At 41.2% G+C, this 26,972-nt stretch overlaps 2 protein-coding genes and 1 long non-coding RNA gene across 4 annotated transcripts in view; 2 read left to right on the top strand and 1 right to left on the bottom strand.

The window, feature by feature from the left end:
• LOC124149480 (kynureninase-like) overlaps nucleotides 1–9,562 on the top strand; it is a 53,134-nt gene extending 43,572 nt beyond the window's left edge. For both annotated transcript variants that reach the window (XM_046521094.2, XM_046521095.2), the window contains exons 8-12: nucleotides 130–375; nucleotides 2,190–2,316; nucleotides 2,657–2,742; nucleotides 4,150–4,389; nucleotides 7,181–9,562. In XM_046521094.2, coding sequence (XP_046377050.2) covers nucleotides 130–375; nucleotides 2,190–2,316; nucleotides 2,657–2,742; nucleotides 4,150–4,389; nucleotides 7,181–7,339 — 858 coding nt within the window. In that variant the 3' untranslated portion in view covers nucleotides 7,340–9,562. The remainder of the gene's footprint in view (nucleotides 1–129; nucleotides 376–2,189; nucleotides 2,317–2,656; nucleotides 2,743–4,149; nucleotides 4,390–7,180) is intronic.
• LOC124149483 lies at nucleotides 9,199–14,058 on the bottom strand. Its single transcript, XR_006863095.2, has 3 exons — nucleotides 13,898–14,058; nucleotides 12,972–13,094; nucleotides 9,199–9,899 (listed from the first exon to the last, which is right to left on the bottom strand). It is a non-coding gene; the product is annotated as an uncharacterized LOC124149483 (long non-coding RNA).
• Nucleotides 14,059–17,602: 3,544 nt separating this feature from the next.
• LOC124149457 lies at nucleotides 17,603–26,118 on the top strand. The gene is made up of 7 exons (XM_046521054.2): nucleotides 17,603–17,678; nucleotides 20,110–20,155; nucleotides 20,449–20,599; nucleotides 21,324–21,477; nucleotides 22,135–22,343; nucleotides 23,007–23,155; nucleotides 25,899–26,118. Exons 1-7 carry the CDS (start codon nucleotides 17,639–17,641, stop codon nucleotides 26,041–26,043), a joined length of 894 nt encoding a protein of 297 aa, XP_046377010.2. The 5' UTR covers nucleotides 17,603–17,638; the 3' UTR covers nucleotides 26,044–26,118.
• The last annotated feature ends 854 nt before the right edge of the window (nucleotides 26,119–26,972 follow it).

Here is a 26,972-nt window from a genome sequence, read left to right as displayed (position 1 = left end):
GAAAACGTCATCACTTTCATCACTTTGTCCTTTTCTCTCACGCCAAACAGATAGTACCGAAATATGTTAAATGCTGCGTTAAACCGAATTCACTCATTTCATTACAAGTCCTAACGTTTGCTGTTCAAGGGGGAGACTACCCTGCGCACAGAAGACATAGTGTCCAGGATCCAGAAAGAAGGGGACTCAATAGCGGTGATCTGTCTACCCGGTGTGCAGTACTACACAGGCCAGCTGTTTGACATACCCACCATCACCAAGGCCGGGCAGGCTAAGGGTTGCTATGTGGGATGGGATCTAGCTCATGCTGCGGGCAACGTCGAGCTTCATCTCCATGACTGGGGGGTGGACTTCGCTTGCTGGTGCACTTACAAGGTAACACAGGCAATCCTCTTCACTTTGCGTGATCACCCCGGGTGTATTCCTGGGCAAAGTACCCTATTACCTAAATAACGAGGTGGTCACGATTGGTTGGTTGGTTGTTTTGTTGTTTAACGCCGCACTCAGCAATATTCCAGCTATACGACGGCGGTCTGTAAATATTCGAGTCTGGACCAGACAATCCAGTGATTGACATCATCAGCATCGATCCACGCAATTGGGATCGATGACATGCATCAACCAAGTCAGCCACCCGATCCCGTTAGTCGCCTTTTACTACAAGTATAGTCGCCTTTTACGGCAAGCATGGGTTGCTGAAGACCTATTCTACCCCGAATCTTCAGGGGTCAGGTGGTTACGATGAGTGACTAGGCTGATTGTGGTCCACATGACCCGTGGTGTTGATCGTGTCAGATGGTTGTAACTACGTTTTTGCCTGGCCAGACAGCTGAAATATTGTTGCCTGCTGCGTAAAACAACATTCACTCATTTTGATTTGAAAAGTCACGCAACACAGACTAATTTGACTTCTTACAGTTATTGTGGTCCCCTGTCGTGGTTTAATTCTTTTATAATGATATCATCAATGATCCATAAAATTGTGTGTCAAATTAAGATATTGTTCTTGTGTAACACAGTTACCCTTAAACATTTAAATCTAAAAATTCGAGCTAGCCTACAAAACAATGGTGTTTGATAGTTTTGGACCAAACTTGCAGGCCTCCCAGTTAACCTGTTATTGTTTATGTCACGTTCTACTAACTGACGCACATGTTGCTTATGTGGTGTCTCCTCGAGCAAGTGACGTTGTTCGAAATATGCCTCCCAGCATTGAATGGGTACCCAGTGAGATGGGAATGTGGCTGTTAACATTATATAGCGCCTCTCGAACAGCTTGGTTTGTATACTCCTCTTGGTGCTGTGCTATACGGTGTGGGTTTGACGTGTTTTGAATGTGTATATTATTATTATGTACAGATTAAAATACAAAATGCAGCAAAGAGGGTTTGGGTGATCCTGGCACAGTCAGGCTGGCTAGGCTCATCATCAGCTCAGGGCCCTTGCCCCCTCTACACGCAGCCCAGACAGCGAATAGGACTTCTCTCCTAGTCGAACCCACCCATAACTTTTCGGAGAATGTGAAGACTCCCCAACACTGCACCCTTTTGCATTACCCAGATTGTCAGAAGGGTTGTATTCCTGGTAGTAAACCCGGGTACTCTCCCAATGTCAGTCAACAGATTGGGAGGTACCAAACCTAAGGCATCGAGAACAATGGGGAGCCAGACAACTTCGGATGCGAGCATGACGTTTCGAAACCATTTTTGCCATGTTTTTCCTGAATCTTGTCAATCACATTTGTGTCAAAAGGGACAGAAAATTCAATATAAATATAAATGATTTCATTGGATTTTTCAAGAAGGACAAGATCAGGTTTGTTTGCCTGTATAGGTCTCAGGCTGTATACGGGCCTATTCCAAAGAATTTTGTATGTATTATTTTTCCGTGACGCCCTCTACATATTCATGGTGTACCATGGATGGACCTCTGTGTTATAACCACAAGCATAGCGAAGACGGTAATAAAATAATCGAGCCACTCCACCATGTCGCTTAAGATACTGTGTTTGTGCCAGAGCTGGGCATCTACTAACAGTTTGTTGGACAGTCTTATTAAATTCATTGCATAATCTACATTTCATATTTACATTCTCATGCAAAATCACACACATTATTATTATCATTATCATTATTATTATTTCAATCAAACTTGTCTGATTGATCATCCATTTGGTACTCGTCTTTCAGTACTTGAGCGCGGGAGCTGGAAGTATTGGAGGAGCTTTCCTGCACAAGAAACACGAAAAGAACGACTTCCCAAAACTGCTTGGTTGGTGGGGACACAATCTGGACACTAGATTTGTCATGGACAATGGTAATTAGAAACAATGCAGCAGAAATATAACACATACGACAGGGTTCCAAAAGAATATCTCAAATGAATAGGGGAATAGTCTTGTAGGTAGCTGTGCTTTGCGTCACTTTAAATGATCTTTGGTTAATAACGATGCTCCAAAATCAATTTATATTGTGCAATAGCCATCGACAATACTTTGTAGGCACTACGTTCATCCATCAACCCGTGAATTTGCAGTGTTGTCACCATGTTTAACCAATGACCCAAACCACGGCCTGGTTCCTGCGACATGTTCCAATGAGCACTTAAGGTTGTTGCCCAGCATGGGCTGATCTTATTGACGTTATTTCTTTCACAGATATGGATATTTCCCCAGGAATATATGGCTACCGTATTTCCAACCCTGCAGGGATGTTGTTGCCGTCGCTGAAAGCAAGTCTAGAGGTAAATAACAACACACCAGACAGTATGGCACAAGTTCAGGTGTACAGAACGTACTGTCATTGTGTATAGTGTTTGAAAAAACACGCGTGCCGTACGTGGAACGTATCGACGCCTGCGCGACCCCTGGGGATTTGGAGGAAAAACAGTTTGTCTCCGTGGTGAATGTCCAGTAGAGTAGGCCCCTGGTGCCTCATGCCCGATGTTTGTCTCCGTGGTGATTTCCCAGTAGAGTGGGCCCCAGTGCCTCATGCCCGATGTTTGTCTCCGTGGTGAATTCCCAGTAGAGTAGGCCCCTGGTGCCTCATGCCCGATGTTTGTCTCCGTGGTGATTTCCCAGTAGAATGGGCCCCAGTGCCTCATGCCCGATGTTTGTCTCCGTGGTGAATTCCCAGTAGAGTGGGCCCCTGGTGCCTCATGCCCGATGTTTGTCTCCGTGGTGAATTCCCAGTAGAGTAGGCCCCTGGTGCCTCATGCCCGATGTTTGTCTCCGTGGTGAATTTCCAGTAGAGTAGGCCCCTGGTGCCTAATGCCCGATGTTTGTCTTCGTGGTGAATTTCCAGTAGAGTAGGCCCCTGGTGCCTCATGCCCGATGTTTGTCTCCGTGGTGAATTCCCAGTAGAGTAGGCCCCTGGTGCCTCATGCCCGATGTTTGTCTCCGTGGTGAATTCTGAATTGAGTAGGCCCCTGGTGCCTCATGCCCGATGTTTGTCTCCGTGGTGAATTCCCAGTAGAGTAGGCCCCTGGTGCCCCATGCCCGATGTTTGTCTCCGTGGTGATGTTTGTCTCCATATAGTGATATATATTAACTTATGGACGCATTTTGAAGCCACCCCCTGTACACAACCCCTGTCAGACATTTATTAATGTATATTTATGTTGGAAACATCACATAGATATACAAAAGCCAAGAAGATGTGACCAATGCATTTGAGAATGTTTTGAATTTTAGTCATACATGTTTCCTTCACGTTAGTTGCAATTGAAGGACGAGGTGGGACAATGGCATTTTTGTCCCTCTGGAGATGCCAAATGCTGAAGTTACAAGCAACGTGGAAATATTTTCATGAAAAATATCAGAAATTATTTTCGAATGGCTGGTAGCTTGCCTATTTCCTTTCCTTCGCTTCCAGGTTTTCTGACATGATCAAATACTTAGGTATGCTAACATAAGAACTCCTCCGTAACATCTCTAAGACTAACCTTTTGACACATTTTTGCTGTACCATACATTATTTATTATTATTACAAAACATCAATGTTAAAATGTGCAGTCTTTGTGTTCAAATGAACACAGCTGATGCCTTTCTGGGCGATTTCTAATTGCTTTGCTCATTTCTTAGAATATGCAGATCCGGTTGGTTGGTCTGAAAGAGGCCAGTACTACCTCCATTTCATATCTGCTTCCAGTTGTATAACAAAGCCACCATGCCTGCTCTGAGGGAGAAATCCTTGTTACTTACGGGGTATCTGGAGATGTTGATAAAAAAACAATATGGCCGCCCAGTTGAAAAGGCAGAGGATCCTGATGAAGTGTACGTTGATATACTGACCCCATCTGACCCTGAACAGCGAGGGGCCCAGTTATCACTTGCATTCAATGTCAATATTCATCGCGTTATTGATGAACTGTACAAGCGTGGTGTTTCTGTGAGTATAAACTTCGTTCTATATGTTGAAGTGATTCAGTTATACCATAAGATATAATAGTTAACTGTTAACCATATATGACATTTGCACGTCAGAGAGCATGACATATTAGTATCCGGGCTATGTATCAGAGAGCAATCACATGCATTCTCAGCTCCATGGGGAGGATATAACAAGTAGTATTTATGGTGTTCAGTTACCGATACTTATAGGGACTGGATAAAGGATCAGGCCAGAGCGGTTTAGCGGATCAATGACGGCTTAAAACGTCATTCACTAATTAACTTGGCGTACGTGGAGCCATAATAATAATAATAACAATCATCATCATCATCATTATAACAATAATAACAATAGCAATAATAATAATCGTCATCATCATCATCCTACTACTACTAATACTAATAATGATAATAATGATAATAGTTTATCGTGGTTTGATTAATGTGGAGGCTCTTCATGATAGAATTGTTTTGTGCACTCTTGCACACATTTATTTGTTTGATGATCCTCTTGTGAAGCATGTCAAGACTCATGAAAACAAGGCATTCCACAGTTTTCTAAAACGAGCCAAGTATGTGGGACATAATCTCAATGTCGGTGTTGATTTTGTTGATGGTTCTGTACTGCTGGACGGTACAGAAATGAGTGTCAACCAAGCGAAGTGCCATATCAAATCGGCCCAGACTCAAGTTTTTAATTATTTTAAGGAGAGGCTTTCTGAACGACCACTGCATCGAGTTTATGTGCAGTGTGTTGAGAAGATCAGCAATCCTGCAGAGTCCTTCGCTTGGATGAAGTCGTCTGGCCTGAAAAGTGAAACAGAAGGCTTTCTGTTTGCTGCTCAGGACCAGTCACTTCCAACTCGAAACCGTCAATGTGTGATTTTGCATCCAAATGTGAATAAGAAATGTAGATTATGTAATGAATTTAATGAGACTGTCCAACACATTGTGAGTGGATGCCCAGCTTTGGCACAGACACAGTATCTTAAGCGACGTGATGGGATGGCTCAGTCATTTTATTACCGTCTTCGCCATGCTTGTGGTTTTGACACAGAGGTCTATCCATGGTACGACCCGGAATATGTAGAGGGCGTAATGGAAAATGATAAATATAAAATCCTATGGAATAGGTCTATTTACAACCTCAGGCATATCCAGGCCAAAAAATCTGATCTTGTCCTTTTTGATAAATCCAATGAAATCATTTATATCATTGAATTTTCTGTCCCTTTTGACAGTAATGTGATTGACAACATTGAAGAAAAACATGGCAAATATGCAGACCTCTCTTTCGAAATGTCACGCTTGCATCCCAAAGTACCAAGTTGTCCGACTCCCCATTGTTCTCTGTGCCTTCAGTCTTTGGTAAGGGGCTTGAAGGGCCATCTGGTTTTCTGATCAGCGAGTTCTCGTAGGTTTTAACTGAGAAAGCAGCTTGGAGAGATAATTTGGGGCAGCAGAATTAAGGCTCTTCTAGGTGAGACGGAGGACTTTGAAATGGGTCGCGATTCTAGAGGCAGCCAGTGGAGAGATTGCAGCACGGTTGTTGTGTGTGCAGATCGTGAAGTACGGGAAACAATCCTGGCTGTTGTGTTCCAGTCAAGGATGCCCTGGCTTGTGTTCCACAATGCGATCTTAGTGGTACAGCAGTGCATACGTCCATGCCTTAACACAGGCGGTCTAAGTTTGCAGGTTTAACTATGTTTAGCCAGATCTTCGTTTTAGCTGGTGCCAGTCCGAATTCAATACATAAGAAATCCTGGAGGTGTGCTCACTCACACTCTTCTCACACACATCTCACGCGTTTACCTACTTCTTACTGACACGTCTCACTCACTCACACTCTTCTCACACACATCTCACGCGTTTACCTACTTCTTACTCACACGTCTCACTCACTCACACTCTTCTCACACACATCTCACGCGTTTACCTACTTCTTACTCACACGTCTCACTCACTCACACTCTTCTCACACACATCTCACGCGTTTACCTACTTCTTACTCACACGTCTCACTCACTCACATTCTTCTCACACACATCTCACGCGTTTACCTACTTCTTACTGACACGTCTCACTCACTCACACTCTTCTCACACACATCTCACGCGTTTACCTACTTCTTACTCACACGTCTCACTCACTCACACTCTTCTCACACACATCTCACGCGTTTACCTACTTCTTACTCACACGTCTCACTCACTCACACTCTTCTCACTCATAAACACACTCCTCCCTTCTTTACACAATTTTTACGCATTCACACACTTCTCATTCATTCAAACACTTCGCATTCATATACACTCTTCTCATTCACTCATTAACACACATCTCACTCGTTAAGTCGCACTCCTCCCTCCTTCACGAAATGCTTAGTAATACGCATTCACACACTTCTCATTCATTCACACACTTCTCATTCATTCACACACTTCTCATTCATTCACACACTTCTCATTCATTCACACACTTCTCACTTATTCATTTACACAGTTCTTCCTCGTTAGGTCACACTTCTCACTAGTTCACACACTTCTCATTCAGTCACACTCTCCTCATTCATTCACACACTTCTCACTTATTCATTTACACAGTTGTTCCTCGTTAGGTCATACTTCTCACTAGTTCACACACTTCTCACTTATTCATTTACATTTCATACTCACTGTGTCGTTGTAATGTCCATCTTGAGTGATATTATGTACGATATGTTACGGGTAAACGCAAAATAGAATTTGAAACAACCTCAGGTGAGAGATCAGTGTTCGGTACCATTTCAGTGTGACAAACGTCTTCCTCGTGTCATCCGCATCGCACCCGTCCCCATCTTCTGCTCTTTTGAAGACGTCCACAGATTCATGAAGTACCTGCAGCAGTCTCTGACAGCAGCCAAGGCACAAGGGAGTGAGGACCATCGTGTCGACAACAATCATGTATAAACCAAACTGTACCAAGTCACACCTGTACTAGATATGTAAAACGTAAACTTCTTGAGTTTATATTACTTTTATAGCTTACTGCTTAACAAATGTGGTCACTACAGGTATTTACACTTAGCGAATCATTGCTGTCATTTTCATCTGGGTATTTTAACCGCTTTTATTAAAACATTGTGCCAGAAAATCAATTTTGTGATGATATCATGCTTCAGAATATATATTTGTTTTGTGGACAGTTCCATATTAGGAACCAAGTTTTATTGGTCAATCAAAAGAGTGAGTAAAATCCTATTTATGTCTAAGATGTTGTCATAGGGAAAGTTGGGATATTTACTGGTGTTTGGTCAGATTAGGTAATGACCTGTTCTTAATAATCAGAGTGAAGATATTTGCTGACACATTAACGACACAAACAGACCCTTATAGAAATTTGTCAAATTCTACACCTAATGTCAATTCACCATAACAAGATGCTTTCCTCAATATCGGCAGTGATGTTGTACGAACCATTTGTGGAAAGATGGTTTGATATGAGGCTTTACTGCTATATGTTTGCCCTGGGTAGATAAGGGTTTTAGCTAGGGTGAAGGAAACAGTCTTTGTGTTAACGACTCCGTGCTGATTCGTGGTGTCGGTTCAACACTTACACCTTGATGTTTATGTGTTATCAAATCAGGTAAAGTCTCTGTTGTGTGATTCAATTACGTCATTATGGACTGTTCTTGATATTGAATTGTCGTGATCCATTTAGACTTATTTCATATTTTCAGAACATCGTCGATCTGCCTACAATGTATTGTGATTTTATTTACGCCTAAATCTTCAGTTTTGTTTCATTTTACTACTATCGTGTTGAATGTATACATACTATTAGTACTAGTGCGAAGGATTAAGATGAAATCCCTCCTTGGGAACAGAGTTCTCGCATCGTTAACATATATCTGATATTTAAGCTGATTTGTTAGGTAGAGCTGCGTGGATAAAACAAGGATATTCAAATTTGGCACGGATTTTATCATTTACGTCGTAACCAGTAACAAATGGATTATTAATAGATTTCATCTTTTCTCATATTTGTCGATGGTGTCATCCTTCTTTTCATTTGATATGTTAATTTCATGCTGTTATTTTATGAATTGGTGTTCGTGATTGATGAATTGAACTGAAGGTATAGTATCTCTGTGCAGGTGTGGTATAGTATCTCTGTGCAGGTGTGGTTTAGTATCTCTGTGCAAGTGTAGTATAGTTTGTCTGTGCAGGTGTGGTATAGTATCTCTGTGCAGGTGTGGTATAGTATCTCTGTGCAGGTGTGGTTTAGTATCTCTGTGCAGGTGTGGTATAGTATCTCTGTGCAGGTGTGGTATAGTATCTCTGTGCAGGTGTGGTAACGTATATCTGTGCAGGTGTAGTTTAGTATCTCTGTGCAGGTGTGGTATAGTATTTCTGTGCAGGTGTGGTATAGTATCTCTGTGCAGGTGTAGTATAGTATGTCTCTGCAGGTGTGGTATAGTATCTCTGTGCAGGTGTGGTATAGTATCTGTGCAGGTGTGGTATAGTATCTCTGTGCCGGTGACATTTACCGGTTACCATTGCGTCCGATGGAACCGTTTAACGGCATCTGTCCAAAACGTCACTGCCTGGATTGAATCAACTCTGTCCCACCACCTGATTTATTGGAATTATATACAGCTTAGTTATAATTCGATATGCCATGGCCTTAATATCGTGTGGGGTGTTGCTTCAAGAATTATTTCCCCCAGTTAGTTTTACCCCACCTCCGAGGATAACAAGTGGTGAGTCCTATAAATAGAACATTTCTCCTTTTCTTTACCGAGCTATATATGTTTTTAATGAGACCAATTTGATAAAACAACATCTTGGCATAGTGCACAGGTTACGCTGTGGGATTGTTCGGTAAGTTACTACCTGTGTATCGTGTTTCGTTGCCGCCACTCTTGAATGTAATACATATATATCGCCACGACAGGAAGACTGATAATATTTAGTAAACTGTTCAATTTTTGAAGACACGAACTACAAACAAATTGCAATTGATATTAAATCTTTAACCCAGCATTTCAATGTCACCAATGAGAGTATGTTACTGTTAGGTATGTATTTTATGCATGTGCTTTTGCATTTAATTTCTCCGTCAAAAGTATTATCTTGTAGTGCTTATTGAAAATATTCTTTACATTTTTTCCATTAAACAATGTATCTCATCGTATGTGTTCTGTGATGTTTTTCAGGAACAAATGAGTAACCTCTAAGTAGTCACCAGACCATTCACTTATGCCTCATCACTACTCGTGTATGGTTACAGAAAATAAACCATAGTGGTACTTGTCAGAGTTCACATGATCAAGGTGTATTATACCACTGAGGAATATTTCCTAAATTATTCCTAAATTGAGGATTCTGTGACGACCAGGAATCTTGATGCTTCTTCGAGGGGACGGTGTCCAGTCTGTGTAGACTGGGTATGTACGGGATGCTGGATGTGAACGACTTGGCCGAGGCAACTTCCTCTTCATGTCTTTCATTGGCGCTGACGACATCACTGGAATGAAAATGTGAGGCGAGGGGAAATTGGGTTTAACGTCGCGTCCAAGATTATTGCACTTATATAGCGACGTGCATGCACGTGTGTGTGTGTGTGTGTGTGTGTGTGTGTGTATGTGTGTGTATGTGTGTGTGTGTGTGTGTGTGTGTGTGTGTGCATCATGCACGTTGTGTTTCCTCATACTAAAGAAGTTGACATCCATATATTATCTTCCTTATGTGTATCTCTTCTCATTGCCATTCAAAGAAGTGATAACGCTGGCATATTATTCAAACCGAATTAACTGACACAAGCCCACTTAAATGCTACAAACCAAACTTGACTTCACTTAAATATATAAATGCCTTTTCATCCACGAGGTTATCAAATGAATACTCTGCTACTATTCCAGAAGCGACTGAGACGAGTCAGACCACCGTTAGCGTGATCATAATAACACCAAATTGCCTGAAGCAACGGGACTTGGTTTCTTTTTTTGGAGTCGATCTCCAGCACCATTGACCTTCCGTATGAACAATTGAACCGAAGCCAAAAACAGGGCTTTGCTATAATTCTTTCACAATTGGAATAACCACAAAGACTTGATGTGATCCTAATACGGAAGCGTAGTGGGGCCACGGTGAACATGTTTTTTGTCTAAGTATCTCCTACGTAGGGCTTAGTATATCCTACGTAGGAGATAGTAAGTCCTACGTAGGAGATAGTAAGTCCTACGTAGGAGATAGTAAGTCCTACGTAGGAGATAGTAAGTCCTACGTAGGAGATATTAAGTCCTACGTAGGAGATAATAAGTCCTACGTAGGAGATAGTGATTCTAGGCCATACTAAGTCCTACGTAGGAGATACTAAGTCCTACGAAGAAGATACTAAGTCCTACGAAGAAGATACTAAGTCCTACGTAGGAGATAATAAGTCCTACGCAGGAGATACTAAGTCGTACGTAGGAGATACTAAGTCCTACGCAGGAGATACTAAGTCGTACATAGGAGATAGTGATTCTAGGCCATACTAAGTCCTACGTAGGAGATACTTAGACAAAAATTCTTTCCACTGTGGCCCTACTAGGCTTCCGTATCCTAACAACGTGCTATCCATGGTTTATTTTCAACTTCGATAAGAGAATTAAAAGCGGTTATCTTATCACGTCATTCACGAATAACAGTTTGCCCTGTTAAAGTGCAATAATCATGAAAAATAGTAATAGATGTTTCTTACATTATTATTTAGCCAGTATGATGTACAATACGATGGCCAAGAAAAAATGCGAAAATGTCAACGTAGCGCTGTATTATGAATTTTGAAAAATGAACATTTTATTATAATGTATTATGAATTTTGAATAATATCGTAATCGTAATTAAATATTTATCACAATCTATTCGTGTTTCTTGGGTTGTTCCATTGTATGAAATAGGTAACAGACTAGGGATTATCAGTGCCATGGACCGTGAACTTTGTTGTCTTAAGCTGTAGGGGAAATGGGATGTAGGGGTTTTGGGAGGTTACCCATCTCACAGCAACATGTAACTGCAGTATAAGCTGTGCCCCAGCTGTATTACAACACACTCAGCCATGTGTATAATGTAATGCAGCACGTTCAGCGATATGTATAATGTAATGCAGCACGTTAAGCGATAGACACGAATTCAGAGTCTGTGACATGTCGCGCCATCTTAATTGTGCTATTTCAAGACAACCACTATGATTTGGCGAAAATATACTAACGCCGTTTAACGCCGCACTCAGCTATATTCCAGCTATATGAGGGCGGTCAGTAAATAATCGGTCTGGACCAGACAATCCAGTGATTGACATAATGAGCATCGATCCACGTAATTGGGATACGATGACATGCCTCAACCAAGTCAGCGAGCCTGACCACCCGAAACAATCTTGGGCTTGCAATCACTTGTAATCAATGCGTCCATGATGGGGACCATCCTGATTATTTCCGCCACTGTTGTCGGTCACAGGTAGGGGTTCATTTCATTCGTCACCACTCGCCCCTTTCCGTGACCTGCAAGAAGACTCGTCCCCCCCTATCGATGAATGTTATGTGCGAAAATACGACAAACCAATCAGAATGCGCGTATGATTTCGAGTTCTTTGTCAAATAATCCATCAGAAATAATTTTTGATTTTACATGTCTTGCATCTAAGATTATTACCAAGACACATTTAAATGTGTTCAATCACACTGTATAATTCCGCACGTCCCCATGTGCTTTAAATTGCATCTTAAATATATATAATATATGGGGAAATATATGTGAACCATAACGCAACGAGTTGACAATTGTTTTAGGTATGCCCGTTTGCGCTAAGACGGATCCCGGTCGCAAAAATGGCCACGAGTCGCATATTCGGCTTGTCCCGGAATAACACGAGTTGGTCACGAATGGGGTTCATTTGTTCTCTTCCGAAATCACCAATTCATCTCCCGAAAAAACATTCACACATTCCATGATAACTCGAATACAACTGTCACTGTCAGAGTGGGACATATCGGCACGTTGTGATCAGGATACCGCAAAAAGGAACAAAATAGGTACCATCGATGCTTCATCATTTTATACACAGATCTGCGAATATTTTAAACACAGAAATGTCTCACAACATAATAAATAAAAGTACACATTGTTTTCTCACTGAATAGTGAACTCAATTTGTGATGTGAATGGCATTTGTCACTTTTCCGTCGTTGAAAGAAAGAGGAGTGTATATTTCAATCCTTTAATGCCACTCATACTCACGCCTGCTACAGTGCGGACGGAGGGGCGGGCTTTTGCGATATAGCGTGTAAATGTTGGAGGTAATTTTCCCCCAACAAGACCATATATGGAGCCTCTGTGTTAAAAGGCTCCGCCTCCGCTGTATTTTAAAAGTGCAAATAAACCTTATCTACGCGCCGTTATCGATGTTTTAAAGACGATATTTGCATTAACGATGTTACGATCTATCCAGATCTGCAAAGTTGTATTTGCACGTGAGACTTGCACTTTAAGGCTGTAATAAGTGATATAAATCTCAATCAGCTGGACATTGGTAATAAAAGCATATTTGGCTCACCTGTTTGACATATTGCTTTATACCTTTTTGTGTACTTGTATCGAAGAACTTGAAATATTCTTATACACTGAATTGGCTTTTCGCCGTGTGCTCATTTCAACATTTCTGGAGAAAGGATCTATTCTTGTACACAAAGAAAACAAAATGTACAGGAGTTAAAAAGCTGTTCATTGTTGATTGTAGTTATAATTCAAATCGACAACTTGAACTCTCCTATCATCTCTGTAACAAATATTGGTATCTTCTTGTAACGGATGATTCAATCAATGACGACATGATCCGATGTGTTGGACTGAGTTCTTTATTATCAGTTCGACCTTGTGGGTACAATGGGCCTGTCAACATTATCACATCTAATATAATAATATTGATACCAGCTATAACTGACACAGCCAGTTACCTACAATCATATACATGTAGTTGGTTGCACATTACTCTGGTACAGAACATACACAATAACTTAATATCAAAATAGCATTACAAGATACAAAACATTAACAAAAGGTAAATGGCAAGTGACTGCTTAATAAGAATAGATATATTAGCAACTGTAACTTTACCATAATTATTGAGGAATAAATGACAAGAATATATACAACACTTATAATTACCAACTATGGGCTGAACCACGTGTTCTCACGAGAGGGTATTGACCTGGTTACCACTGTCATTTGTCCTACCTACAGTATATCCAATTCCCCAAATAATACAATAATACAATAATACAATAAATAACTGCATAGACAAACCTGCAAAACATTTACCATCAACAGTTATTCTGTACACAACTACACACTTAAAAAGTCAAAGTTAAGTTATCACCCAATTGCATGAACATATTAAACTACCGTTATAAACTGTAAAACAATACAACAATTTTTATTCATATTTTATAAAACAACTTTTCTAGAACAAACTAAACTAACCTGAAGTATGGTTTTCACTTTCACAGCAAGAAAAAAGGTGTTCCCACTCATGATGTCGCCAGCCAAGTGATCATGCCTGTAGCATGCTCACAGCACGAAAAGCATATTCATTATCAAACCAATCAAACTGATCTACTTGGTTTACAGAAACTTGCAGCCAATCAAATGTGATGACACACTTCTTGTTTAGAAATGACACCTTATAATGACTATGAGGCTTTGTATGGGTTGTGGGAAGTATTCATTTATCTTGAGAATACTAAATTAATCATTTTGAACTTAGGATCCACCAACAAACAACTTCAAATAACATTATTCTCAACTCTGCTACATTCTCATAAAGATGTTAATATCATGTTATAATAATGTTACAGAGGTATAACGTCTAGGTAATGACGACGAGTACTTGTTTTGGGGTTCATGGGATTTATTCCGTCTGTTCACATCAGGGATATGGAGATCCCACCACAATATGGCTATGGATGATAATTCCCTAAAACATAATATAATAAGATTGAGTTAGTAATATACAATTACAAGAATCTATAACATGTACAATTAAACAAACATATTACATGTACCTTTTACCATGAACATAAATTTAAGCATTTATTATCAGAACAACCATCAGCTGTATATATATTACAGGTACAAATCCCATTTATATGATACAATACACATCAAAACATAACAATATATACATACAACTAGAAGCACATAAATACCAACTTCGTCTCAGGGACGCAGGCTCATCACGGCAATGCCAACAGTATGGCTTTATATGTATCTGCCTCTATGCCTAATAATGAAATGACACAATTAAGTAGGGGCGGTCGGGTAGCCTAGTGGTTAAAGCGTTGGCTCGTCACGCCGAAGACCCGGGTTCGATTCATGGGTACAATGTGTGAAGCCCATTTCTGGTGTCCCCCGCCGTGATATTGCTGGAATATTGCTAAAAGCGGCGTAAAACCTCACTCACTCACAATTAAGTAAAATGTATATAATACGCACGCTCGCTCCCTCCCTCGCTCCCTCCCTCCCTCACACTCACTCACTCACTCACACTCACTCTCACACACACACACAGTAATATAAACCTAATATTTATATGTAAGCTATAAAATATTGCTAATGATAATTCCATTCTAATAGATCAAGCTATAAACTATATAAATTACCGAAAGCACCTTATAACAATATGGTTGCTTTACACTAATTACACTATATTCTAATTAATTCGTTACTCTAGCAATGACTTAGTATCACAATACACACTAATGTATCATGACATTGAAGAAGAAGTAATGTATACTGAACAGCATTGAAAACGCACCACCATGAAAATGGATGTATTTTTATCCGGGCTTACGTCATATGAATATATATAAGTGAATGAGTAATATAGGACGTTCTGGACGAAGCCTGAAGAAGAACAGCTCGTCAAAACTTTTTTGTGAGCAAAATCGCCAAAACGCAACAAATTGCGTGCACATCATGGAAAACATGTTTTGTTTCACGGGAAGCATGCAGAATAGGGCTATAAAAGCCACATCACTTGTTGCTGCAGACGTAAAGGGTACTGACACAAGAAATGCCAAGATTAACAGCAGGGGAACGTGAACGTGCCTTTGGCATACTTCAAGTTGGTACGTCAAGTAGAGTCGTTGCACAACGGTTTCAATGCTATCATCCAACAGTCCTCAGGCTACTGAGCAGATACCAGCAGACAAGAACCACCAGAGATCGACCACGTCCGGGTCAACGTCGTGTAACTACACCACGTCAGGATCGCCATATTGTTCGTCGGCATCTTCATGATCGTACACTTCCGGCTACCAGGACTGCAGCAACCGTACAAGGCCGACGGAATTGATCAGCGCTGACACCATACGTCGACGTCTGCGCTCAGCAGGGCTACGCGCTCGAAGTCCATATGTTGGATCCATACTCACTGATCGACATCGAAATGAACGTCTGCGTTGGGCCAAAAGGCATCGTCATTGGAGATTGCGGCAGTGGCATGGTGTTTTGTTCTATGAGTCCCGTTTTACGGAATGCTGGGGGTGGGTGGGGTGGGGTGGAGGGCGGGAGTGTCATGGTGTGGGGCGGCATCAGTCATAACCATCGAACAGAGCTCCATGTTTGTCGTGGAAGAGTTAATGCCCTTTACTACAGGAATAACATATTGGCAAATCACGTCATCCCATTCTTTCATCAGCACCAGGATATGCACACCTTCCAGCAAGATAATGCAAGAGCGCACACAGCACGTGTTTCAACACAGTATCTAGCGAACAATAATATGCCTCTGCTTCCATGTCTTGTCACCCGATCTATCGCCAATTGAGCATCTATGGGATTACCTGGGTCAACGCCTCTCACGTCGTCCGCAAGTACAGAACCTGAGAGAACTTGAAGATACACTACGTCAAGAGTGGAATGCCCCAGAACACTATTCGCAGACTTATTCGATCAATGAGAAGACGTTGCATGGCCTGTGTTGCTGCCAATGGCGGACATACCAGATATTGACTTTTCATTTTAACCCTATGTGTCTTCCTTACACTGATGACGTAAATGTAATTACTGTGTGGTATTACTGTTTCCTTTGTCGTCTTTCTTAATAATCCGTTTATGTCTGCTATAATTAAAATCGGTCATTGCTCAAGTTGTTTTTGTAATATTTCAAGATTTATTGCTGGTGCGTTTTCAGTGCTGTTCAGTATATTTACAACATTGCATATCACGTGGATCATACTGAAAATTATACTATATAACAAATATGCAATTAAAACGATAAAAGTGTACTCAACAAGACTAAAATATCAGATCCTAACTTCCTTATGATGAATATAAATACTAAAGAAGTCCAAATTAACTTACCCCAATCAGTGCAGTGCAGTGAATCATGCAGAGTTGTAATGCAGCAGTGACCAATGAAGAGAAATATTGAAGTGTTTAAAGCTAAAAACCTGGTCACATGCTACAGAAACAATAGGAAATGCAATCACTGGCCAAGCTGTGGCTAAACCATATCACTAAAGACCTTACATAACTATACCCCGTACTTTACCTAAGGATTAGTAGAGAGTGTTCAGGTTGGTTTAAGGAGCTACTACCATACTACAACACGTAAATTAAACCACACACTATTTTACATTCTGCTACAATAAGATGTTGCACATGTTCTGCATCTAAAACTATACCCGAGATACTATTAAATGCGTTCAATCATACTGTATAAATACCGTAAGTCCCGATGTGTTCTTAGAAATGATCTGGAATATATAAGAATTGATGGAAATATATGTGAATCATTACGCAACGAGTTGACAAGTCTTTTAACTATGCCCATTTGCGCTAAGACGTAACTCAGTCGCAAAGATGTTCACGAAAGGGGCACGAGTCGCTATTCGACTTCACGAATGGAAATATTTCTGAATATTAACGAAAATAAACAGCCTGAACCAGCTGCAACGTCTATCATGACACATGAATGACACAAACATATGCATCTCGCCATATAGAGCTTTGTAGCTACATTTATACACAGGCTTTGCATTTCATTCGTCAAACAAACGGCTAAGCACCGAAGCAATAATGTCAGTCTTTTGAGAGATTCAAGAAAGTCTTTTGGACTATTTTATCACGTCCTTATCACATGTGAAGACAAACCATTTGATAAAAACCTTCTGATAACGCTATAAAACAAGGCAACAAGGCAACAATCTAGTTTACGTTATGGGTACCATGGTGTTGGTTCTGTTTTTGTGCATCGCAGGTAAATATCAATTGACTACACCGTTCTTGAAATAATGGACATAATTTTAAACACACGCGTAAGATGTGTATCATACTGACATGATGTATTATTTATAATTTATATATAAAAATATTAGCGGAAACAAATTTCCGTGCACCATATAAAATCACATAAAACTTAAATTGCCTTGGAGTTTTCAGAATCATTCATGATGATTACAAACTCTGTTTCATGATTTTTCATGACGATTCTGAAATTGAACGTGTATCTGTTCATTGCAAGCATAAAATCCCACGAGTAAGAAATTTGTCACACATTCACAGAACACGTGGGGACGAGTCAAATCAAACACAGAGTAAATCGTGTTTCAACTGGGAACAGCCAAATAGACACAATTTATTAACAACTATTTTAATACTGTAAAGGCGACGTTTCGGTATGGATCCTTATACCGTTGTCAAGCAAGGGAACAGCAACTTTGTTGACGGACAAATCTCCGTTATACCACGCCTGTCGGAAAATGAACCCTTGCGTGGTACTGGCATCCTTGAAACTTTTGGGTCGGCACCAACATACCAGCATCATGACGGACCGACCATGTTGTGGACGAAATCGGGTTCAGACTGCAAATTTGACAGATCAGTGCAAGGACTGTGAGGAATCGAATAGAGCATAATATCCGACCACGACGTCCAGCTGTAAGTCTAATTTTGCTGTCACGTCATCAGCATCACTGGTATGAATAACACATCTAAGGTACAGGCTACAGGACTGAAGGTTAGTTGTCTACACAGATAACTCCAGGTTTCATATTTCCAGTAGTGATGGTCGTCAGCGGCATCGAGGGAATGTTACGCGGACGCGTTTGTTATTCAACTATTGTGTTCAGAGATGGCAGCGTAATGGAATGGAGTCATCACTGCAGATCGCATGACACTACGCTGGCAATTTGGCAGGAGTTATACGTCGTTACGTCCTCCCGTTCCTTCAGACCCATGGATGTCAGACCACTTCTCAGCACGCTCGGACGTTGCACGTCTGGTCATATGAAAGCAAACATCAAATCCCATTAGCCTACTGTTTTGTCAGGTCTAACGAAAATCCGACATGTGTGGAATAAAATAAAAAATCGTTAACGCGGATTTCCAAAGCAACTGACGGCTTTGGTCTACCTGTGACATGCATCCCACAAGCCTACCTCAACCATCTTTTGTCGTCATTGGGGTACCGTTGTCAAGCTAGTGTCACTGTTAATGATGGCCATACCCCATACTGACCTTCCTCAACCATCTTTTGTCGTCATTGGGGTACCGTTGTCAAGCTTGTGTCACTGTTAATGATGGCCATACCCCATACTGACCTTCCTCAACCATCTTTTGTCGTCATTGGGGTACCGTTGTCAAGCTTGTGTCACTGTTAATGATGGCCATACCCCATACTGACCTTCCTCAACCATCTGTTGTCGTCATTGGGGTACCGTTGTCAAGCTTGTGTCACTGTTAATGATGGCCATACCCCATACTGACCTTCCTCAACCATCTTTTGTCGTCATTAGGGTACCGTTGTCAAGCTTGTGTCACTGTTAATGATGGCCATACCCCATACTGACCTTCCTCAACCATCTGTTGTCGTCATTGGGGTACCGTTGTCAAGCTTGTGTCACTGTTAATGATGGCCATACCCCATACTGACCTTCCTCAACCATCTTTTGTCGTCATTGGGGTACCGTTGTCAAGCTTGTGTCACTGTTAATGATGGCCATACCCCATACTGACCTTCCTCAACCATCTTTTGTCGTCATTGGGGTACCGTTGTCAAGCTTGTGTCACTGTTAATGATGGCCATACCCCATACTGACCTTCCTCAACCATCTTTTGTCGTCATTGGGGTACTGTTGTCAAGCTTGTGTCACTGTTAATGATGGCCATACCCCATACTGACCTTCCTCAACCATCTTTTGTCGTCATTGGGGTACCGTTGTCAAGCTTGTGTCACTGATAATGATGGCCATACCCCATACTGACCTTCCTCAACCATCTTTTGTCGTCATTGGGGTACCGTTGTCAAGCTTGTGTCACTGTTAATGATGGCCATACCCCATACTGACCTGTGTGAACTGACAATTTGACCCCTCGTCAGTTTCAGTTTGAGATGATGTTTACAGAGAACATGTGCTGACACTGTCACGATGATTTTATGTTTCATGGACATCAATATATTATTCTGCTGCAGAATCGTTCTTTTATTTATGTATTTCCCAGATAGTCAGTGGTGTACAGAAACTTTTCCCGCTAGTACATAAAAAAGAATTACCAGTTTTACAACCTCAAGTCATGTGTGTGTGCATTAAATTAGATCTAAATGATCTGTAAAATGGTATTTCGTAAATCCATCAGACAAACATTATGGAAAGTCATATCTTTGACGGTGTACGTTTTGTCACTTACAGGCGTGTCTGCCTATTCGCCGCTCCCAGATGATGTGTCGACTAACAGGTACCTTGCCCACCATTCATCATTGATAGACTGGGAAATTAGTTTTATTTTGCTTTTGAAATTGGAAAATATACCTTCAAAATAAACGCGGATAAAAAAGGTTTTATGTTGTTTCCATTACATTTTCCATACAATATGGTAATTTGAAAGTTATGTTTATTCTGTGCCGCGCGTTAATCCTTAAAATAAATTATTGTTTGAAACCTCACACTTATTCTGGATTCAACGGATAGTGAAAACTGCTCAAAGCTCAACATCAGAGACGCCTTTAACCCTTGCATGATCATTATCAGAACCGAATGGATAGCCACCAACCGCGCAGCAACGTCATTTAGACACAAGTACGTCACCCACAACGGCGGCATAAATGACCACACGTTCAGTACCCTCCCCTACATCACCATCACAGCCACCAACCACGTGTCGGATGCGGCTCTACACAAGGTAAGGCGTTGCTTGGTGTCTACATTTCACAACTTTTAAGGTAAACCGAACACTTTCTTTGTACGAAGATTTCAAAGAGCGTCATATGACTCTTGTTAAAAATTAGTTGGGTCAGGATTATAGCATCCATGTTACAGCGTTTAGTGTGGCGGCCGTGTAAAGGCCATTTTCAAATTTGACGCAACTGATGTCCGATGCAATTCCCTTTTTCCGCTTGTGTCAAATGTTCCCGTGCTGTATCCGGTGAACATTTGACTTGATCTTGCAGGTGGTTTTAACGGAGCCATCGGTGGGGCATCACCTTTTCACGAACACCTGGTATCATCACTATTTGATAGTGATTCATACTACACATGGTTATATTATAGGCTCGACCTAGAATTCTTAAACTTAAGGGTTCGATGCCAGACCAGAACATAAGGTCAACTATCCAATTGTCTTCTGTTAAAAATATTGGTAATACAATAATACAATAATACAATAGACACCACATGTTCCCGTAACCTGATTGTAAGACAATACAATGACCGCTATCTACAGACTTGTATGGAATCATCGCATTGACCCATGTAATGATATGTCATGCTGTCATTGGGGATGTGGTTTGCTTCTCTTTGGTTTGAACTCAGTGAAACACACTACAAATCAGAGTGAGACCTATTTTCAGTAATACTGAAGTAGAATGTGTGGTCATTATGTATGTATTTGTTGGGATGTATTCCAGGCAGCACTTGATGTCAGCTTCATGGTACGCAACATGCCTGATGACGTGTTTAACGGTATCGCCAAGTCACATGGGGTAGGCATCTTCTCCAAGTCCGAGGGGATGGTGGTCTTCCCTGAAAACGCCCATCTAGCTGACACTGCAGCATGTAGGGGTATGTTGATCATGAAGGAGTTATATAAAATAGTGAACCCTATCTAACTCCACTGAGTTTGAGTGTGATGACAATCTCATTATAGGAGTAGATGGTGACGGTGGCCTTCTCCCAATGAGTAGCAAAATTTATTACCATAATTTCATTTTGTACTGGTATGTCTCTCAAGGCTATACTCTGAAAACTATAATATGTTCACTAAGACAAAATTGTTATGGATGAGCAACTTCTTTATTACAATTGGGCGACGTTTCGGTGTAGATTCTAATTTTGTCTTAGTTACCTTTCCAACTTCTAAATGCCACTCAAAGAAGTTATAATATGTTCATGTTAAAGAATACCGAGGTAGGAGGAATTTTGGTAACATCCTCCTCAGAATGGGACATTCCAGTGTTATGGTTTTGAGTGACCTTTATTGAAGGACGAAGTCACTGGATTAGTCATTCTGAAGGGAGATCTGCCTCATTGTGCACCGCTCCAAGTGGTGAAATGGGCATGTTTGTAATATGGCTGAACCTGACTTCCATCAGGGGGGTAATTAAAGGTACACCTTGAAGAAACGCAGCCTTGAAGAAAGAGCAGTGAAGGTGCTTTTTTTCTGCAAGGTTTTGCAAACACATTTCTCTCGATGTTAATGCATATCCTCTTTGATGCCAGGTAGATGCGACGGAGGATGCAGCCACACGTGTACTGTTGACCACCGGAAGTGGTCCACTATTGCCGGTCTGACCAATCAGCGTAGCTCTGTGCTGGACGACAATGTGTTGTGTGACTCCGCCGATCAGTATCATCACCAGGAGAATCTTGTTGTCCACGAGTTTGGCCATCTGACAATGAAATACATGCCCAAGCACTGGAACGCCAAGGTGAAGCAGATATATTGCACATACGATGATTTACTAGTAATGTACCCTACGCTCCACCATTGCAAATAGAGGTGCCTTATATTACTGTGATACGGCTATGGCTAACTGAGGAATCTTTCCGAAATATTTCTGAGGCGCCGTAACTGTGCAGAAACTTCTGTTCGTTGGTTCGAATCCCGTTTCGCCCCGATTGTTGTAAGGTTTGTTACACTATACCCGCGTGGGTTTCATGGAACCAGTAAACGTCTGAGGCCTGCATCACCTCAGGCTTTCCTCCCACATTATGATATCACTGGCGTGGTGAAAAGTTGAAAGTATGTTGCCAATTTCAAGGTTATATCGCATGTTTACGCAAATGTTGACGGAGCACTGACAAAATCAATGAATTTGAATTTCGATCTATACTTCGAGTTCAAAAGGCGCTTTTCATTAAGGAAATAAATCATGGACTGGTCGGCTCGGAGTCATTATATTGTGCCGGAGTAGAGTGTCCACGTTAAAACACGACATGGTATCTCCGTGGGCAAGCACAATAGGTTCTGCATTAGACTACTACAAGCATGCTGATATAACTGTTGTATCCAATTTGTGCATGCAACCTGATACAGCTGTAATATTTCTACGGCGTACAATAACATTCGCTGTCTTCTTCAATCATTTCAGATTTTAGCTGCGTACAGTAACGCTCACAGTCATCGTCTGTGGATTTTGAGCCACTACGGAATGGTGAATGCTGACGAGTACTGGGCTGAGGCAACCGCTTCCTTCTTCATGGCTATCATTAGAACGGACGTAAGCGCTGGAATGAACCTGTGAGTGACCAATCCATCCATGTTATTTATGATGATGATGATGATGATGATGATGATGATGATGATAATGATTTATTTACTTCGATAATGGAGTCTCTGCCCTCCCCCCTCCTACGTTGCAAAACCAACTTATAACAGCCGGACACAAATTCCTGTACACCATACAAAATCACAATAAAATAAAAATGCCATTGAAATTTCAGGATCATGCACGGTAATCACATTTTCATTCACTTTGTCATGATTAGCCATGATGATCCTGAAATTACACGTGTTTCCCGAAAATTGCATGCATAAAATCACGTGAGTAAGACCACGACGTCCAACTGCAAATCCAATTTTTTGCTGCCACGTCATCGAACTGCACGCCTGGTATGGTCAAGACTTCTGAGGCTCAGTTTATAGGACTAGGGTATGTCCTCCTCACAGATGAGTCCAGTTTCCATCTCTACAGCAGTATTTATCAGTTTAAGTTTCAGTTTTATTTCTCTGAAAAACCACCAACAGTGGTACAAGAGTATATATATATATATATATATATATATATATATATATATATATATATATATATATATATATATATATGCAGCATATAATATACAAAAGAGATCAAGATGGTATTAAGCCTCAATAAAACAAATATAAAAAAATATTAAAAAATAAAAATAAAAATAATAAAAAAGAAATAAACAAGAAAATTAGACACCTTAACGTAATAATGTGTTCAAATGTACGATGAATCTGGACAGATGTTTCAAAGTGGATATATTTTTAGGTGATAACGTTTTACGCAATTTACACATATTTGGCCAGATATAACAACTCTTTTGGATGTAAAGAAGATAGTGAAATTCGTCTCCAACAGCAGATGAATTACATAGTGTGCAGACACTCGGATAGAACGTTACGTTACGTTACGCTGGTGGTCGGAGCGTATTGGTGTGGGGAGGTATCACTGCACACCAAAGGACACCTTCAGTGATCATCAATGGCAATTTGATAGGTGTACGGTACCATGGCAAAGTTATCTGTCCTCGTGTCCCACCGTTCAGGCCCATGATGTCACAACACTTTACAACAGGACACATTCGTGACCAACTCGTGTTATTCCGGAACAAGCCGAATAGCGACTCGCGCCCCTCTCATGGCCATTTATGGCGACCGGGTTCCGTCTTAGCGCAAACGGGCATACCTAAAACACTTGTCAACTCGTTGCGTAATGGTTCACATATATTTCGCCATATATTATATATATTTCAGATGCAATTCAAAGCACACCGGGACGTGCGGAATGATAAAGTGTGATTGAACACACTTTACTGTGTCTTGGGTATATTTTTAGATGCGGGACATATGTAAAATCAAAAAAATATTTCTGAGGGATTCTTTGATGAAGAACTTGAAATCATACGCGCATTCTGATTGGTTTGTCGTATTTTCGCAGATAACATTCATCGATAGGGGACGAGTTTTCTTGTAGGTTACGGAAAGGGGCAAGTGGTGACGAATGAACAGGACAATGAACGACTTCACGTTGCACGTGTGGTCAGAGACGTTATTGGATAACAGAACGTCCAAACACCTCATTGGCTTGCTGTCTCGCCAGATCTATCGCCCATCGGACATGTGTGGGATGACGCAAAACGTCGATTACGCGGACTTGAAAGCCAGCAGGTGACGACAGGCTTTGGTCACGATCTTGAAGCCGTCTTCGACACCTTGTGTCGTCAATGAGGCAGCGTCGTCAAGGTTGTGTCACTGCTTATGCAGGTCATACCCGATACTGACTTGTGAACTGACACTTGACCCCACGCTACGTTCAGCCTGAGATGTGTTGACTCTATCTTGATGAATTGCACTTTTTTTCGCTTGTATCGCAGCAGAATAATGTTGAGGTTATTCAAAATCAATATATCGTTTTTAGTTTGAACATTGACAGTACGCGCGCCGTCACTTTCTTGTAGGGTCCACTATCACTAAATTGTTTGAAGGCCGCCGTCGTAAGGCAGGGACCGCCTCCGTGGCCTAGTGGTAGAGCGTCCGCCCGAGAGCGGAAGGTCCGGGGTTCGATCCCCGGCCGCGTCATACCAAAAGACGTTAAAAGATGGTACTTGTTGTTACCCTGTCTGGCGCTCGGCATTAAGGGGCTAAAACAAGGACTGGTCGGCTCGGAGTCAGTATACTGTGTCTGAGTGGGGTATTCATGTTAAACTGCAGCATGGTATCTCGGTTGGCTAGCACTATAAATCGGCATCGGTCCGGACTAGCACAAGCAGCCACACAAACACACACACGTACATGCACGTCGCTATATAAGTGCAATAATCTTGGACGCGACGTTAAACCCCATTTCACCTCACCTCACCGTGAGGCAGGAGTACTGTGTTTAGCAACACATAAAAATTACTTTTTAATGCAAAGTGTGTGAATGGCGGGAGCGACGGGCAGAGGAGGACAAAATGTCATGCTTACCCTTTGGGTGGACACCTGGTGTCATCACTGTTTTTTAGTGATCTGATCATAAATTTTTTACCACTACTTTATTTTTTACGCCAAATGGAATCGGTTTCGGCAGATAATCGAGACGAAATGTTTACATTATATAGTATCTGTACCTTTAACTGCTTTGCTTATGTGAGTTATTGTGAGTGTCCTTTATACATTTCTGGTTTCATCACATTGATATGAAATACATAAGGCAAAAGTGAATATTTAATAGTAAAATATTAATTGTCTATTTTAGGTGTGGCACATCTCGCCCATGTTCGTCCGAGGCAGCTGCTAGAGACTACTTGAAGAGACATGACCCGCGATTGTATGAAGTTCTGGAATACGCCTACACCAACAATAGGCCACAGATCAGGAGCGGCCTCAAGCCATGCATCTAATGTTCTGAAGATGCAGATAATGACGATGTGTGAATATGTATAAGAATGTTGTCGCAGTACAAGTTTATCACAGTGTGCGTTGTGTTTACTTTTCAATTAATTTGTGTATTTGAGGACTGTATTGTGCATTCGTGCTTTTAGTTATATATATATATATATATAACGACAGGAGCATACACCACACAGAAAGCAATTTACAGACACACAGGAATATGTAATGGTTTTCCTAATTTCATTAGAGTCAATATTTTCGTGTCTGCAAAAAAATTATTTGTTATCAATTTAAATCTGAAATCTGAAATCTATATTACGGGAAGATTCAACGTAAAGTATTGTAGAGTTTATTTCCAAATTGAAAGACATAACATGTCCGTGCAGGGAGGACACTATATATGACACGAGCCCGTCATTTGCTGCTTCTAACAATCATCTGAATCAACACCACAGCCTACTGACACATGAAAGGGTTCCCATTACATATGTCGAACGCCTCTCAGAGCAGAAGAAAGTGACATATGCTATGGAAGCTTCGTCACCGGGCTTCCTATCAATAACAACCATGATGATGAGTCGACAGTTGTTTGAGAAAGAGAGCAGCGTGGAGCATGAACGCATTCCGTGAGCTTGGTCAGCGACGTTATCTCTGGAAACACCATCTGTTAGGTACACAAGTCCTAGACGATGACCACGTTTTTAAAACCCACGAGCAGGGTTTTGTTGGCCGACAAACCAAGAATCAAACTCAGGGCAGATCTTGAACTCATAGGATTCTTAAATGACCAAGTAAATAAACTCAGGGAATCGCGGCACCTTAGACATATGGGCCACCTGTGTCCCAAGCAAATAAGATTCGTTGTTTGTTTGATTAACGCCGCACCCAGTTATATGACGGCGGTTTGCAACCAGACAATCCCGTGACTGATATAATG

The sequence above is a fragment of the Haliotis rufescens genome, unplaced genomic scaffold (assembly GCF_023055435.1).
Source record: "Haliotis rufescens isolate VD_foot unplaced genomic scaffold, xgHalRufe1.0.p SCAF_1, whole genome shotgun sequence".
NCBI classification, from domain to species: Eukaryota; Metazoa; Mollusca; class Gastropoda; order Lepetellida; family Haliotidae; genus Haliotis; species Haliotis rufescens.
This window is presented reverse-complemented; position numbering and strand designations above follow the sequence as displayed.

Bases quoted from the DNA above. Each gene is read 5' to 3' on its own strand.
- LOC124149457 (XM_046521054.2), top strand. From the start codon at position 17,639: ATGGGTACCATGGTGTTGGTTCTGTTTTTGTGCATCGCAG. The intron at 17,679-20,109 runs GTAAATATCAAT...TGTCACTTACAG, and splicing joins TCTGTTTTTGTGCATCGCAG to GCGTGTCTGCCTATTCGCCG. The intron at 22,344-23,006 runs GTGAAGCAGATA...CAATCATTTCAG, and splicing joins CCAAGCACTGGAACGCCAAG to ATTTTAGCTGCGTACAGTAA.